General features: G+C 42.0%; 1 protein-coding gene across 1 annotated transcript in view; it reads right to left on the bottom strand.

The window, feature by feature from the left end:
• Positions 1 to 17,512, bottom strand: part of ARHGAP26 (Rho GTPase activating protein 26) — a 456,611-nt gene that overhangs the window by 96,977 nt on the left and 342,122 nt on the right. The window contains exons 19-20 of the mRNA XM_015414327.1: positions 17,108 to 17,246; positions 9,516 to 9,669 (exon numbers count right to left, since the gene is read on the bottom strand). Of these exons, the coding sequence (XP_015269813.1) occupies positions 9,516 to 9,669; positions 17,108 to 17,246 (293 nt within the window). The remainder of the gene's footprint in view (positions 1 to 9,515; positions 9,670 to 17,107; positions 17,247 to 17,512) is intronic.

Raw genomic sequence — 17,512 nt, 5'->3', positions numbered from 1 at the left:
GGCTCAGTGGCTGGCAGCCATTCAGGCCGTGCCGCCGGTGTCTGGGGGGGGAGGCTTACCTGCTGCTGCTGCTTCCTCCTCCTCCTGCTCTGCATGGAGCTCTTCTTCCTCCCCCCCACGAGTATCGCGGGTCCCCTTTCCTTCTATCATGAACACCTTTACATATTTAAATCAATCACTAACTCAAGGCACCTTCCCTTGGCAAGTTATGCATCCGCTATTACAAAAGAAAATCCTTATAGAAAAATGATGTAGCTAATTATTTTCCTGTCTCTAATCTGCCCTTCCTAAGTAGTGACAGAGCAGCAGCAGACTTCTTCCAGGTCTTTTTGATCTAGACACTTTTCAGTCTGGTTTCAGGATGCAAACGGCTACAGGATGCAAACGGCTCTGGTGGCTTTAGTTGATGGCCTCCATCTAAATGTAGACAAAGGTCAGGCCTCCTTGTTGCTCCTACTGGATTTATCTGCCACATTTGACACAGTGGACCAATGCTCCCTCTAAGCTGGGGAGTCTTGTGAGCAAAAATTCTACTTTGTGAGCTACTGGCATTGAAGTTGTGACTGAGCAATTTGGCTACTGCATAAATTAGTTTGCTCTGGAGCCATCCTTCCTGAGCGAAGACAAAAATGTGTGAGCTAGAGGCTAAAGAACTGTGAGCTAGCTCACACTAACTCAGCTTAGAGGGAACACTGCAGTGGACTATGCCATCTTGCTAAGGTGCCTGGAGGAAGAAGTAGGCATCAGGGGTTGTATGCTGGACTAGTTCAGACCTCATGGTCTGGAGCCAAAGAATTGACCATTGAAAACCAGTTATCATAAGTGCAGGATCTATCCTGTGGAGTGCCACAGGGTTCAGTTCTATCTCCCATGCTCTTCAATCTTTATGTAAAGCCCTTAGGCCAAATCATTCATAGCTCTGGGGTTCACTGCCATCAACAGGCAGATGACACACAGCTAAATTTCTAGCAGTTGTCAAATCACTTGACAACTTTTGCAGTAGCAAACTTTAATTTTTTCCACATTTTCCTGTGGAACAAGGTTTATTATGGGATGAGGGTTTGCTGTTTATGACTCCAGTTGCAAAAACAGTAAAGATAATCTGATATATATAAAAGCCTAAAGTTGTTGCACTTTCCAGCTCTCCCCTTGGCTGTGCTGTGCGCTCCATCAGCCATTGGCCAATCAACCGCCAGAGTACTCATATACCATTGGCTGCGTGCTGGGTCTGCTCCTCTCGCCCGCACATTGCCAGCCTGGCCACTATTCCCTGACAGAATAAACTGCCAAAATGGCTGTCTCTCCTGATGAAGATGCTTCACCTTCTCCTGCTGCTAGGCTCACTTTTGCTCCAGTGGCTGTTGCTAAGCAACTAAGCTTAGTTCTGTCAGTAAAAGGTGAGGGGGAGGACTTTTCCAGGCCTATTTTGGCCTTTGACAATGATGAAGATGCTGCCCGTCCTGACTAGGGTTGCCAGCTACAGGTTAGGAAACTCCTGGGGATTTTGTGGTGGCGTCTATGGAAGGTAAAGTTTGGGGAGGGGAGCTGAATAGAATGCCATAGAGTCCACCCTTCAAAGCAGTTATTTTCTCCAGGGGGAGAGAGATCTGTTGTCTGGAGTTCAGTTGTGATACCAGATGATCTTTAGGCTCCACCTGGAGGCTGGCTACCCAAGGCCTGGCAGCACCCTCTGGGTGACTTGATGACACCTGGCTGGCATGACAACTAGGCCTGGCTGCTTGCTCCTGTTTAACTCCAGCAGCCCCTCTATTTTCTAATATTTAAATTAAATATTTAGAAGAAGAGGAGGAGGAGGAGGAGGAGGAGACGACTGGATTTATACCCCACCCTTCACTACCCGAAAGAGTCTCAGAGTGGCTTACAATCCCTTTCCCTTCCCCTCCCCACAACAGACACCCTGTGAGGTAGGTGGGACTGAGAGAGCTCTCTCAAGAACTGCCCTTGAGAGATCAGCTCTGAAAGAACTTATGACTGCCCCAAGGTCACACCAGCAGCTGCATGTAGAGAAGGGGGGAATCAAACCCGGTTCTCCCAAATTAGAGTCTTAACCACTACTCCAAACTGGCTCTCAGCCAGGACAGCTGGTGTGGCATAGCAGAGTGGGGTCTGCCAGACCCAGGTTCTTGCTGTGGAAGTTGAGTGGGTGATTGCAGACCAGTCACAGACTTTCAGCCTAACCTACCTCACAGGGTTGTTGTGCAGATCAAAAGGGGGAGAGGAGAATGATGTTAGCTGCTTTGGTCTCCACTGCAGAGAAAGACAGTACTGTTCCTCATGGGGAACAATTGTTGCCAATCTCCAAATGAGGGCTGGAGATAACTCAGAATTACAACTGCTCTCCAGGTGGCAGAGATCAGTTCCCCTGGAGAAAATGGTGGACTCTGTATCATTATACCCTGCTGAGGTGGCCCCCTATGACAGCCAGTGTGATGTAGCAGTTAGTGCTTCAGGGCAGGGTCTGCCAGACACAGATTCTTGCTGTGGAAGCTGATTGGGTGATTTCAGATCACTCACAGACTTTCAGTCAAACCTACCTCACAGGGCTGCTGTGCAGATCGAAAGGGGGCAAGGAGAATATGAGCTGCTTTGGTCCCCACTGTGGAGAAAGACTGTTCTTTTCTTAAGTAGAGACTGCAGGAAGGGCGAAGGAGATAGAAAGTTGAAGTCAGAGGGGCAGATAAAGGTAGGTTGATGGTTGGCTGGGAAGGAAATAGGGTTGCCTCCTCCAGGTTGGGAAATTTCTGGAGATTTGAGGGGTGGAGCCTGGAGAGGGTGGGGTTTGAGGAGGGGTAGGACCTCAGACAGGTACAATGCCATAGACTCCACCCTCCAAACCAGTCATTTCCTCCTGGGGAACCACTGTTGCCAATCTCCAGGTGAGGGCTGGAGATCACTCAGTGGTCTTCTTACAAGTGCTCTTCAGAAGGCAGTTCCCTTGGAGAAAACGGTGGACTCTGTGTCATTGTACCCTGCTGAAGTCACCAGATAAAATTGACACTGATTGCCCAAAGGCTCTTTCTAGAGCACGTTGTATTTATTTCAACAAAAGGCATTATTCCTAGTAAACTAATAAATATATGTCATCCAGATCTCCTGGTGATGTGGTAGAGGTCCTAAATCACTGCCTGCTGCTGTGGTGAACAGCTAAGAGTGAACAAATTGAAACTAAACCCTGGGAAGATGGAAGTAATGCTGGTTGGGAAGGCAGAGGTCTTGAAAGACATTATACACCCACTTTTGATGGGGTTCAGCTGACTCAGTTAAGAGCCTCCGGGTTATACTGGTCCCAGCATTACCGCTGGTGAAGCAAGTTAATGCAGTTACAAAATTGGCTTTCTTCCAACTCAGCCTTACTTGAAAAATGGCCCCTTACCTTGATACAGCTGATCTGGACACCTGGATTTATGCCACAGTGACATCGAGACTAGACTACTGCAATAACACTATATGTTGGTCTCCCCTCAAAATCAATTCAAAAACTCCAGTTGGTGCGGAATGCTATTATCAGAAGCTAGATGAATCATGCATATTACTCCCATTCTGCAGTCACTCCACTGGCTGCCCATCAGTTACTGGGCTCAATTTAAAGTATTGACTATCACACACAAAGACTTTTATGACCTTGGGCCCTCAAATCTGCAAGACAGTCTCTCCCTCTACACTCCACAATGACAGCTTTGCCTATCCTAGCAAGGCCTTCTGCAGGTGCCAACCTGCAAATGGGCAACATCAACTACTGCCCACACACGTGCCTTCTACGCTGTGGAATGGCTTGCCTGAGGAGGTCCGAAAGACTCTCACTCTCCTGGCTTTCCACAAACTATTCAAAACTGAATTATTCAAGAGGGTTTTTCTATGCAGACAATATTGTACAAAATTATTCACAAATCATTATGGACTACAGTCTATACTACTTTGTATACATCCAGTTGGTCAGCTGTGTTGGTCAACTAAACAAACTAAATTGTTATTTAGTTTTCACTTTGCGTATCTTGAACATCATCATGTTACATGTTAATTTGCTGTTCATTCTTTGGCTGTAAGTTTGAACCTTACCTGCCATTCCAATGTATCTGAAAAAGTGTGCCTTGCACACAAAACCTCATGCCTTGAATAAACCTTTGTTGGTCTTAAAGGTGCGACTGGACTCTAAATTTGTTCTAATACTGTGTATAGTTTGCCAAAAGTTGGATCCTACAACATAATTTTGCATCAATTAATGTGTCATGGTAACACTTGTGCTTTGCTTCAGTTCTGTTTTTGGGTTTCTGGTTGGTTCTACAACCCAGATCCCATTTCATTGTTTGTTCAATGTCCCATCCTGCTGATTGCATTGACTCACTCTGTGTAATCCCAGTGAGAAAGACGGACTAAAAAAACCATAAGTAAATATTTTCCTTTAGCACACATTGGCCCCCAAAGCATCTTTTCCTTGCAACCAAACTGCTTGCTTAAATAAATGTCATGAGCAGCACCCCCAGAAACTGGAATTCCAGCACTATTGTTCCAATTCATAAAAAATTCATAAGAATGGGATCAGAGAAATGATCTCATTAATGTAAGTGGTGTTTCTTCTGAAGTTTAAAACTGTTATTAGGTCTGTCATAAGATAAGCTGATTACAGCAGAGGAACAAGCTGCATTTCATGAAGTTCCATGCATTGCCCTGGACCACCTGATGAAAAGGTGGTAAGCAATTAAAAGAAGCCATAAACTGAATACTGCATTTAAGGACCCTGCATCATCCTTTGATATAACAACAGAGATTGGTCCTGTCACCTAGTAGAGATGTGGTATTTCTTTAAGGCCTTGTTTTGCAGAAATTATCCATTTGGTGTTAACATAACCTACCCCCCCAAGTGAGCTATAGTTGGCAAGCTGACTAAATCAATGCAAAGTTTGAGTCCAGCGGCACCTTTAAGACCAACAAAGTTTAATTCTGGGTATAAAGTTTAATTTTGGGTATAAAGCTTATACCCAGAATTAAACTTTATTGGTCTTAAAGGTGCCACTGGACTCAGACTTTGTTCTATTGCTTCAGACCAACACAGGTACTCACCTAAATTAATGCAGAACAGGTTCACAATTTCATGTACACCAGGGTCCAGGTTTTTAAACATTCCTGGGGTAACCTTTTCAAGTGAGTTACATTGCAGGATATTAGATCCATGGATGCAGTTATGAATTTTTCTAGATCAAAAGAAGATTATTTGCTTTTCTGTGGAGAAAGTTTCTGAAAACAAAGGCCTTTGACAAATGATTTGTGATACAGAACCCAGGAGGATGGTAGACACTAGCAGAGTAGATCTAGGATGATTTTTTTTCTTTTAGAACATTTTCTCCTTACCTTGTTGCACCCTTATTCTAATGTTAATGATCATGGACTTTTTAAGGTTAACAGTGTTCCAACCTTTTATTGGCTGAAAAAGAAGCAACCAGATTGCCATAATCATGTGGGAGCACAGGACAACCCTCCCCACCAGTCTTATTGGAATTATTATATGACAATACTGTCTAGACCCTTCGCTACTGCAAGGAAGCAAAGCCAGATCAAACAGCCTCTTGAGAAGAAAGAGACAGCAGCATATGAATAATATGACTTTTCACTAGGGTATTGTTTATTAAAAACACACTTATTGGTACTTATTGATTGTCTACAGAAGGTGTTAATGGTTCTTTGTTTTCAAACAAGTGAATGAACTTATTCTAAGAGGAAGTTATATGAAAACGACTAGAAAATGTCACCTAGATAACTGCTGTTTAAATGTGTCCATAAATTTATTTTACCATTAAATCCTTCCTGACCGCAGAAAACTCTGGAACCTGTGTGTGCACAAAGGGTGGTAGGCTGCAGTTAAGTGTGGGCAAAATCACCACTTTTCCACCTTCTGCCAGTGGAGCTCTGTGTTTGCAGAAGAGGGAGATGAATTCATCCCCCTGCCATATTGTAGCAACATAGCTATTTGTTCATGCAGAGCCTGCAACTCCAGGAATCAACCTTCTGGGTTAAGTAGGGACTGCTGGGAAGGGGGAATTCAGCAAAAATCCATGCTCCCTGCATGGAGGAGGACTATTCAGTTGAGCAATGCTTATAGCAGACAGTTAATTGATGATGCTTTATAACCTATATACTGTATTCCTTACGGTAATCAGTGATTATAAGCAAACAGACTAAATTAAACACATAAAACCTGAAAGACTTATGGTAAAAGTATTTATAATTTGAAATAGACTTGCCTGTTATATCCACTTCAGAAATTCTATTTGGGTTCTTTAATAATGGACCAGATAGTACAAAACTGTATTTTCACTGTTACTAGTGTTTTGCCAGCACTCACCTATTCTGAAAGAACAAGCATGGTATAGTGGTGGGAGAAAGAGATCTCAATCTCCTCTACCAGGGAAGCTTACTAATAGTTCAGTCTCATTATACACAGCTTTTATTGACCTAAAAACTGCCTTTGACTCTATTTCTGAGGTTTTTTATGGGGAAAATTAGAAGCCACGAACATAGATCATAGGCTTTTATATTTAATTCGAGCCTTATATTTCAATACATCCTTCAAGTTCAGATGCAACGGGAAAGGACATCTCTCCAATCCAATAATAACAACTAAAGGAGCGAAAAAAGGTTGTGTTCTGGAGCTATTGTTGTTAATTTTTTATATCAACAACCTGCTTAGCAGTGCTTAAGGAATTCAGCCATTATTGTGAAGAGAACCAGCTAGAAATTAACTATCAAAAAACAAAATTATATCTTTTGGCAATTATATCTCACAGGATCTGACAATCTTCTTGGGTAAAGGCAGCACATCATAAGCTGCTGAATCTAGGGTGTTCTATACAAATGTTCCTAGAAATGGACCATGATCAAGCATTAGCAATGGTAAAACAAAGGCTGTTGGACATTGAGTGACAGGAAGATATTACTAGTGTCCCAAATTTTCTGATTCCAGAAAACCTTAGATATATTGTCACTCCAGCACCCTATCGCTCCTTGTTGGAGATTCTGGGACAATGGAGGGCATTCTCTCTGGCTAGATGGCGAGTTCTCCCTTCTGCGGTGTAAGAGGGGAGTTTTAAAAAGATCCCCATGCAGGAGAGAATTTGCCCTTGTGGTGACGTTGAGGTGGAAACAATTGAACATGTTCTGCTTTATTGTTGGTTCTATCAGGAAATTTGCCTAAAATTATTTTTCCATTGCTTAGAACATTTCCTGGCCGCTCCGACTATGATATTTTTAAGGATGTTCCTCATGGGTGACAACCCTCAGACTACAATCTGTTGTGTGCATTTTTTTGTGGCGGCCTGTAAAATCCGCCAGGAAATAATGTGTACTGAATTTAAATTTTAGCAAATTTTATATAATTTGATATTGTGTCTGTAAATTGGGTATTATGCTTGACCCTTTCTGTTTGAGTTTTTTTTGTCTGTAGCTTGTAATTTTATTATTTGTTCTGATCACTGACCGAATAAATCCGTACTACTACTCACTGAATGATCTGGGGACTGTCACTCTCTCCCAGGCTAACGTACTTCACACGATTCTTGTGAGAATAAAGTGGAAGAGGGGAGAATGATGGAAGCCAGTTTGGTTCCTCATTGAGGAGAAAAGGGGCAATAAAGAAAGTGATTTATATTACAATAAGAGCTACAGTCTGAGCTAGGGACACTCTTCAGTTCTAGCCCAAGAAGCCAGGGTTCTAAACACATGCAGGAAGACAGGAGAAGATGTAACCTTTACTGTTCCTCCTTGGAAACTCTAGACTGAGAAAATCTTGTAAACTATAGAGCTTGACCAAATCTTTTATCAGTGTTTGTGACACCTCGACTCTCAAAAAGTTCCAGGATCTCCACTTTCTTCCTAATTGAAAGGATGTCCACCATCTTCACAGGAAACGGAAAACTTCATTAAAATCTCATATTCAGTAAATTTCAACAAGAAAAGTAAACAGGTATTTCCACAGTGGCCAAACACTGAGATAAACTTTATACACTTTCCTCTCTTGGTGCTATAAAGATCTTATGAGGAGGACTGGAAACAGAGCTTTAAGTTGAGAGGTAAAATCTTGGTTACTTTTTAAGCCTGCATAGTCTGAGTTTCTTATACTATGGAAATCACCAGCTACGATATGGTTTATATGAAAACCAGGATCTGAATAGTTAAATGAAAAATATACACACAACTGCGTAGAGAGTTTGGCAACTAAGAAATTAATAAGTCATTTAGTATATCCTTTTGTACTCTTTTCATGTTTCCAGAATGTTTGAGTGACAGCAACATCACCTTTGTCCACTTGGTATCTATGAAAGGGAAATACACTTGGTCGCAGGATGAACACCTGACAAAAATAAACCAGCTACTGCCTTATGAGTGACATGCAGTCCCTGTGTAGCAACAAAAACAGCCACTTGTCAATTTCAGCCACTGGCAGGCTTTTCCGGTAATGGGAGCAACTGAGCATGCTCCGTTCTTCCATTTCTGGAGCTATTATGCAGCACAGCATAATAAATAATACTGTATGCCTGACAAGCAGCTTTTTTGTTGCTGAACCAGAACTAGACATCACAAAGTATATGTGGTTGCTGTCCAGAGCAGAAGCCCTGCATCTCCTACTCCTTTTTCCCTTGGTAACATATACAAACTCAAAATGCACAGTGTGATATCTCCTACTCCTTTTTCCCTTGGTAACATATGCACAGTGTGATACCATTAGGTTGTGAATTTAGTAGTCCTTGTTCCAGGTTGAGCAAGAGTGGGAATATCTCACAACTTCATGACATCACATGTCTGTGTCTTACAATTTGAGATATTATGGGGAAATATGAGCAACAGAACCAGGGCTGATGTTACTGGCAGCAGCTGCACAACCTCTGTAACATCAGGTTCCAGACCATTCTAGCCAGAAAAGAAACTCAGGTGGGCTGGGATATATTCTGCTATAGAACACAACATAGCCTGGGGAAAAGATGGAATTTTCCATCTTGACAGAAGCCTGCTGCTCATGTGAGAACTCAGCTGCAGGAGATTAAGAACAATTCCCAGTGGATCATTCCCCTGAGATTTAGGACTAATCGTTTCACTGGAACTTTGCCAATGCAGAAACAACAGAAAGAATGCACACATTAGCGCGACCAACTGTGGCAAAGCAGTTTTAGGCATTAGCTAAAGAGGAAATCCTTTCTTCTTTAAATCTGTGAGTCAATGAAACTGGGAAACACCTCTGTGCAGCCAGCATTAAATACAAGAACCAAGCACAAACTAGCAAGAAGCAGTATAAAGACACAAGAGACACCCCTTCTATTCAGGAGGTAAAAAGCAGCCCAAAATACAGTGAAGGTTTTGCAAGGCATTTCGCCTGTGACTACATGCTGATTTTAAAAAATGACATTGTTGATTCAATACTCTTTGAGGGAAGCAACATCTTTTTCTTAAGAAATAGGCTGTGGGTTAGCTGAGTAGATTTTCTGACATGCTATTAGGACTCTACTTACAGTGAGTTTGGCCTGTTGGGTTTAATCACTTCTAGGTCAGGGTCACTGGAGTTCATATTAGACTGAGGAGTGCTGTTGGAGCGGAGGAAACTGTTCATGTTGGATGATATGACTGATTCCAGGCTGGAATTGATGATACTGTTCCTGTTCTCCTCTGGAAGAAAGAATCATTACCATGAATTTTCGTAGAACTCTGGAACTACCTCCCAAGGGAGATTTTCTCTGTCTATCTCTACTAGTGTCTTTTGCCAACAGACAGACTTTTCTGTTTTGTCTGGCATACACACAAAAAGGGTCATAGGTCCTCCTTCCAGTGTAGTTTATGTGTTTTTGAGTGAATGGTTTTATAATGGTAACTGTATTTTAATTGTTTTAATATTTTTAATGTTCACTGCTTGGTGGACTCTGATTGGGTAGAAAGGTGCATAAAATATTTTAATAAATAAATAGAATGTTGGAATTTATTAGCCACTGAAGCTGGGAACACATCATATTATATGTAAAAGAAGTTCTCTCAAGCTAAAGTCAAAATATTATTTGTATTATATATTTTTTTAAAATCTTAATCCTGCATTGTTAGCCCAATTGTTTCCCCCTTCTCTCAGCTACAGCTCTTGCATGTACACGAGACAATTCACATTTGGTCTCTTGCTGGGATTCTTTTCTGATTATTTATTTAGAAAATTTCCTTTGACATGCTACTCCACACTCCCATCCAAGAGGTATTCTCCATACCTACAAATCATTTCGCAGAAATTAATTCAAAATTAAGACTTTGATTCTTAAGTCAAATCTTTATTTTAAAACAGTCTCCACAGTGACTTCTTTGCCAATTCAAAAAGTAACAGTGCAACTCAATGCAGAATTACTCCAGCACAACTTCAATGACATCAATCAATTTAGATTGGATTAACTCTGTAAAGGATTGCTCTGTAAGCATGCTGTTTTCTTTTTCGGTTGTGAAGATGAACATTACAACCCATAAGCCTTTTCACTCTTGGTAGCTTCCACTGAGGTCTAGACAGTCAGTCATCTGAAGACTGACCTCAGTTATTAGTTTCCTTTTCTTAAAAAATATTTCTTGCCAAGCAACCAACATTAAAATATCATATGATACAGATATTATTTTCACGCTTCTTACACTGGGTTCAGTTTAATTTGTCCTGTACGCTGTGACTGGTCTTCCTACTATCACAAGCAATACCAGTTCTGAAGGAACTACAATCCAGGAATTGAACAATGCTCTTTTTTGGGCCTCTTTGATACAGTAAATGAGTATCATATGAACAGAGAACAACTATTTCTCAGGATTCATTGCAGTCCTGTTCCCTAAATAGTGTTAGGTAAGTCTTCTTCGGTGTTACTTATGAAATGTCAAGTCATCATTAAGCCTCCTCAAGGAAAAAAGGCTTCTGACATGTTATCATAAAACACAATTTGGCTTTAGAGCTGAGGTTAAAAGCATAATATCATTGATAGGAATGCAAGTGTGGATCTGCCTTTAACCCTAGAAAAGTCACCCTAGAAAAGACCATAGCTTTTCTATGTATCAAAACAATTGTAATATCCTTTTACTGAAAGCCATTTCTAGCTTTCTAAGAGATCTCCCAAGAAAGAGCTGGGCCATCAGATCTCTTGTTCCTTGTGCTGGCAGCTATGGGCTTGCATGGAGGAGCTGTAGAAAAATCCTTACCAGCAGCAAGTTGCCTAAGCATTTAAAAAAATCAACAGTGATGACCAATTTCTTAAATTTCAAGGTAGCTCTGTACAGGTCTTGGACCTGGTGCTTAAAACTGGATTTGAAAAACTTCTTAGCTATAGTATCAGTGATGACCTAAGGTCTATTTCCAGATAAGCCTATTTCTCTCTCTGCGTGGGTTGGCTATATTCTGCCCAACTTGCACCATAAGAATTTATTTGAAGCAACAAGTGAGGAATATTAAGAGAAAACTGAGATGGAAGATAATGCTGCTATGCATCTAGCCAGTCTACACCATTAAAATGCAATCAAGTATTTTGTAATGTTAAAGAATTTCATATTGCCCAATGCTATAGTTACTGTCAGCTGCCTAAACCTGAAAGTACAATGGAATTTCTTTGAGATGGTCTAACAGAGTTAGTTGGAAGATTACAGTGTTGAGAAAGGAACATTGTTCAAGGTTACATTTCTCTTTTTAGCTCATCTAAAGTCTTGGGTATTAGGGATGCCAACTCTGGCTGGAGCAATTCCTGGCAATTTAGAGGTAAAGATTGGGAATTGTGGGGTTTGGAGAGGGATCTTAGCGGGGTATAATGCCATAGAGTCCACCCTCCAAAGCAGCCCTTTTCTGCAAGGGAACTGATCTCTATAGTCTGGAGATCAACTATAATTCTGGGAGGTCTACAGGCTTCACCTGGAGACCGGTAACCCTACTTGGTACAGACTTATCGTTGTAATTACTAGGTGAAAAAGCTCCACTCACAGAGCAATACTACATATGGCACTAGGGATCCATAACTGGAATAACTGATGTGTTACTTGGCCCTAAGAAACTGCTGGGGAAGGGGGTGAGAGGGCAGATAGGCTCCAAGAGGGAAAAATACAGATTGCCCTTCTGTGTCTTAAATGTTCTGTGGTTTAAAACATTTCTGATTTGGGAAGAGGCACAGTAAGGAGAAAGTTACACCTCTCCCCCCAGTGTAGCTTTAACCAAAGCCTTTTTGACTCTGGCTCTGGCCTGGTGGAACACTCTCCCGAGTGAGATCAGGGCCCTGTGGGATCTGCTTCAGTTCTGCAGGACCTGTAAAATGGAGATGTTCTGCTGGGCCTTTGGTTGAGGCAACGGGTGTCCTGTTATTCTGGCCTCCCCTGCTCCACCCCCTGACCTGATATGTTCAACGATTACTAGGGTTAATTGCCCACTACCTATTGTTAATCTTGGGCATTTTTAAAGACCCATAGGAGCATGGTCCTAGGTTTATGGGCCATCGTGGTGAGATTAATTTTGTATAACTGTAGATTGTTTTATTGTTTTATCTGTGTTTTAACTGTTGCAAGCTGCCCTGAGCCCTTCACACAGGGAAGAGCAGGATAAAAATCCAATAAGTAAATAAATGTGGTCCAGACCCATACCAGAATGCCCTGCTGTCTAATATATGTTATGTCTGCTGAACAGACATAGATCCGCAACAGTTGGACCCTTAGCCCCAATTAAAATATCAACAGTACAACAGCACAAGGGCTGGTCATGCTCCTAAGTATCTTGTGTTTCTGTGCAGTGACTCAGTGTTCAGCAAATTAAAGCAAGGGCAACAACTGTCTATTTCATTGGGATTTTATACAGTCTATATTTACTGTGGGAAATTAATTATCAATATTGCCAAAAAAACCTGGAAGCTCTTCTAAAGAAACACTATGACAACCTTCCAATCCTTTTTCAAGACATGGGCAATATGCTAGAAACTGAAATAATTTTGTTCTTATAGCAGACTATCAAACATTCAGATTGGTTAAAGAGACTGAGTTTGGTCTTACTGAATGTAGATACACTGATCTGTGAACAGGTGTACATGTTTTGGAATGCAGCATAGGAATATTCTATGGGTGTGTGTGTGTTCAGATTTAGAAAGAAATGCTATTCTACATTAGCCAAGAAGAAACTATCCATCTGCCTATTTTTGTTTACTGATTGAGGAACAAAACTTTACATGGCAAAGTGCACAAACGTAACAGAAGACACCAATCTGCACTGGAGCCAAGGTGGCAGGGAATTTTTTTAAAATTCTCCAGCATATCCTGTCAAGTCAAAGCTGTGAAAAACAGTTCTTTCCACCAAACAAACCAGTATGAATCCAGTGCATGCATTTTTAAAGCATTGATCTGAAATGAGATTGAACAATCTTAGCAGAAACTCTCAGAGAATGGAGTGTTTCATTTAAGGGTAACAAAAAGCAGAGAACAGACCACAGAATTCTAACCAGTTTTTTAATTAATTTTAAAATGTGAATGAACTAAAAGAATTTGCATGCCCATTATTTCATTCTTACATAAAACTAACCAGTTCCTTTTCTATTATCTATAAGCCTAACTGTCTGCTTGTCTGCAGATGAAAAGATTTACTTTCTTCAATTAAGGAAAAGCTTGATTTTCTTCAATGAATTACTGTTTGATTAAAGGGTGGGAGCCCTACATACATGTCCAGACTAGGGATGATGCTGAAGTTTATAATTTTCTGACTTCTAAAACAAGTTTGGCTGACTCTTAATGCTCAGTAGCATTTCAAATTGAGCCAATTTACCTCCAAAATTGTTCTTGGGCTAAGTTTGCAATTTGGGCTGATGTGCCTTCCTCCCTGGCACCTTGAAGGCTGCTTTTTCCAAGCCAAGTTCTAGTAGGCATGGGACACGTGGCTTCTAGGGCAGGAGGTGTCCATATTAAAAGAAAGGTAAATTTCCTAGAATCCTCAGCAGATGAGAATCTGCAACAGTAACATTCAAGGCACAGGCAGGGATTACTGCAGCCAGACCTCACTATGGATGAAAGTAGGTTGCAGGAGGTGTTTGGACTCTATTGTACTCCCAAGTGTGGTCACTGGGAGTACAAGTGAGCCCATGTTTCAGAACTGGGCTTGTCTGGGTTAACATACAAGTTATTTGGGTGTGGGGACAGATAACCAAGCCTAGTTCCAAATGAAAAGAGTAGCCAGTGGACGGAGTTTACCTCACTAGCTCAGACACCCTGCTGACTTAGCATTTGAAATTCCACTCAGTTTGTAAGGCTTGCACAGGTGTTTCAACATTAAAGTGACTCTGGAGAAAGACAAGTGTTTACTTCATTTTTTCTGGTTGTGTAATGATAAGGGGGGCAGGTTGTGTGTAAGAAAACAGAGGGACAAGGAAGGAGAGCTGTCTGATCTCCTTTACTGGAGTGTAAACAATGAGCGCTCATTGGAAGAGTGAGAGAACCAAACCAGGTGCAACCCTGAAAGTTCCATGAATAGAGTTTCTGGTAGTTCTTTCCCATTAAATAGCAGGAAAAGGGAGAGGTTAAGTCTCCTTGAAACTGGTTTTGCTACCTGAAATTGCTTCATGTAGCAAACAGGAGATCTGCTGGGCTGTTTTAGATTGCAAAAGAGATGCAGGGGGAAGCTGAACTCCCCCCTCCCCTGCCATTCCAGTCTCAATTTAAACTCTGTTTAAATGTGGAAAATCTCTGTATCATGTCCAGTTTGGTCCGGAGAAGAATAACTGGAGAGACTAACAGATTTTGAAGTGCTAACAAATCAGCTAGAACTTTCACTTGCTTTATGTTATATACTAGCCTGATACCCATCCTTTGCTACAGTATTTAAGTTCCGTAAATCCATTTATAATACTGATGATGTGAAGTTTGAAATGTGACATTTGTTGCAGGAATTCTATTGGAGAAGATTGTAGTGTAAAAACTGAAGTGAGGAATATGTACTTTCCCCCCTCTCTACTGAAGGACCTCTCTCTAGACCACATTGGTGGTTCTTCCCTCAGGTGCTAGGATCACCAGGCTGCTTGGTGAGCTCACTCTGGAGCAGGCCACACAGAACTGTCCATTTAAGAAGCAGTCGTCTGTTATGTCAACTCCTGCCACCTTCCACAAAAGTGATGGCCTCTCTACTTGTTTTCCTGGATTGTTTTGCTCATATGGAGACTGTGTTGTTCTGAGCACCTCAGGGTGTCTTTGCCCCATTCCTAAGTTGCCTCTTCTTTGTAGCATTGGTGTATCTGGCTCGACATTTGCCAGGAGCTTTCTTGGGGGCAGGAAGAGGTGAGAGGTGTGAGGGGGAGTTGTTGTGAGGGAGTGGTGATGTGGTGGACATTTCTTCAGGTTCATGAGGGAGGCACGCATCGAAATGGCTCCTAGAAATGTCCTTTACTATCTCCCCATAAACGTTCATACCTTAGTCCTGCTCCGAAACCTGATAAACACCGGCCTGTCTGGCGTTGGGGGGATTGTATTTAAAGGCATCGGGGAGGCTGGGCCAGCAGCAGTGCTAAGGCAATCCTGCTGAGCAAACCTCCATGGTGGCTGTAAGAATCCCACCTCCTCTCCTACGCCTGTCCAGTGTAGGATGGGGAGGGGGGAGGAGTATTACAAGCCACTGTGGAGACAGGGCTAGCAGGATCACTAAGGCATTACTGCTGGGGCAGGCTCCCTTGTGGCTTTAAGCACCCTGCAACCGCTGCTGCACCTGACAGACAACCACCTGTTAGGTGTAGGAGGTGGGGAGAGTGTGTTGGAAGCCATCACACCTCCTCTCCTACACCTGAAAGGCAGCTGCCTGTCCAGTGTAGGAGGGGGGGAGTATTAGAAGCCACTGTGGAGGTGGGGTTGCACCCAACAGACAACCACCTGTTAGGTGTAGGAGGTGGGGGGAGTGTGTTGGAAGCTATCAGAGAGGCTGGGCCAGCAGCTTTGCTTTAACTCACAGTTGGTTCTTGGCCAGTCCTGATTTCCTCAACTGTCATTAGCTGTCTGCAGTCCCCTGTAACTGTTTTTTTTTTTACCTCAGAACACTGAGCTCTGCAGCTGACCAATCAGAGAGGGGGGTGCAGAGAGGCAGCTGCCTAACAGCCACATAGGAATCAATGGGGGGAGCACATTTCCCCCCTTTTGACCCACTTAGGTGTCGAATTTCTAAAAAACCCTCCTTAGGGAGCACCTACGCCATGGTAGGAGTGCTCTCCCCGAACTTGGTGTCTCTAGGTCCAGCGGTTTGGCCTGGGCGTTGATTTTATGGTGAGGGGACTTTCTTTTATATATATAGGTGGCAGATATGGGAGGGAAGAATGACTTCTACCACTCTGTTAAAACAGCTGCCATGCTGGACACCACTGGATTTTTCTCTGTACAATATTTTCTTAATGAATGGTCCACGGGACATTAAGTTTGCAGCTTTCTGAGTGATAAATCTTTGAAAGGACAATCTGGACAAAAGATGCTATGCGGAGTAATAGATGGAAGGCACATAATACAGAAGTCTTGCTGAAACTAAGTGGGTCTGGTCAGGTCCTGGACTGGACACCTGCACATCACTCCTGAGTTCCATGGTGGAAGAATGTAAGTGAAACAAAGAATGTTTGACTGCCATCTTTTGTACTGTTCATCTGGGTTTTTAAAGCATAAAAACCCAGATGAACACTACACTGACAATGTTAATTGCTTTGATGTCAAGATTTCACATTTCTAACCAAACACAAATTTCATTTGCTCATTAAAATAGCTGTCTTTTCATCTGTTCTAGTTCTCAAGGCAGTCAAGAGAGCTGAATTAGCCAAATAATAGATGAAATTTATCAGTACAAGGAAGTGACAAGGGTGTTAAACTACTACTACTTCACCTTTGGCAAAGTATTCATCTGTAGGCGGAAATTAGGGGGAAATGGAGCATGGCTAGTTAGATCAATTGTTTTAAACATTGAGGGAACAGAGAGAGACTGGGACATCTTAGATCCTTCATGCTCTGCTCTTCTGAACTTGCATCCTTCTCAACGTCATTAATCATGTGAGAACTGAGCCCCTGGGCCACTGTAAAACAATGTCACAACAAAACATACTAAATGGAGGATTAAGATACTTACGCTTCTCATTAGGCTGCACTGTGTGAAAGAGAGTTAAAGGCCTCTCACTGCATGAAGGAGGCTTTGAATCTGTACTTCTCTTTCGAGACAAAAGCAGCTGTGAATTCGACTGCTGTGTGTCTGGAACTGTGTTAAATACCTTTTAAAAAAGAAGAAGAGGGGCTTGAAAAAGCACAGTCAGGTATGCCAAAATGTTTAGGAACTGCAAACTTTAAAATTCAAAACACCCAAATATCATAAGCCGATTGTTCATAAAGAAAGAATGTGTGTTAAGTACTCAATGATGGCTGCAAAGATCCAAAATCTTTAAAATGTTCATGACAATAAGAGAACCTCTGTTTTTAGTCAGCATAACTAAAGATACTATCTGTAATTTGGAAGCAAGTCAAAAAACACGATAAACTC

The sequence above is a fragment of the Gekko japonicus genome, unplaced genomic scaffold, assembly GCF_001447785.1.
Source record: "Gekko japonicus isolate JY-2015 unplaced genomic scaffold, Gekko_japonicus_V1.1 scaffold96, whole genome shotgun sequence".
NCBI lineage: Eukaryota > Metazoa > Chordata > Lepidosauria > Squamata > Gekkonidae > Gekko > Gekko japonicus.
Note: the sequence above shows the minus strand (reverse complement) of the source record. Positions and strands in the feature narration are given on the sequence as shown.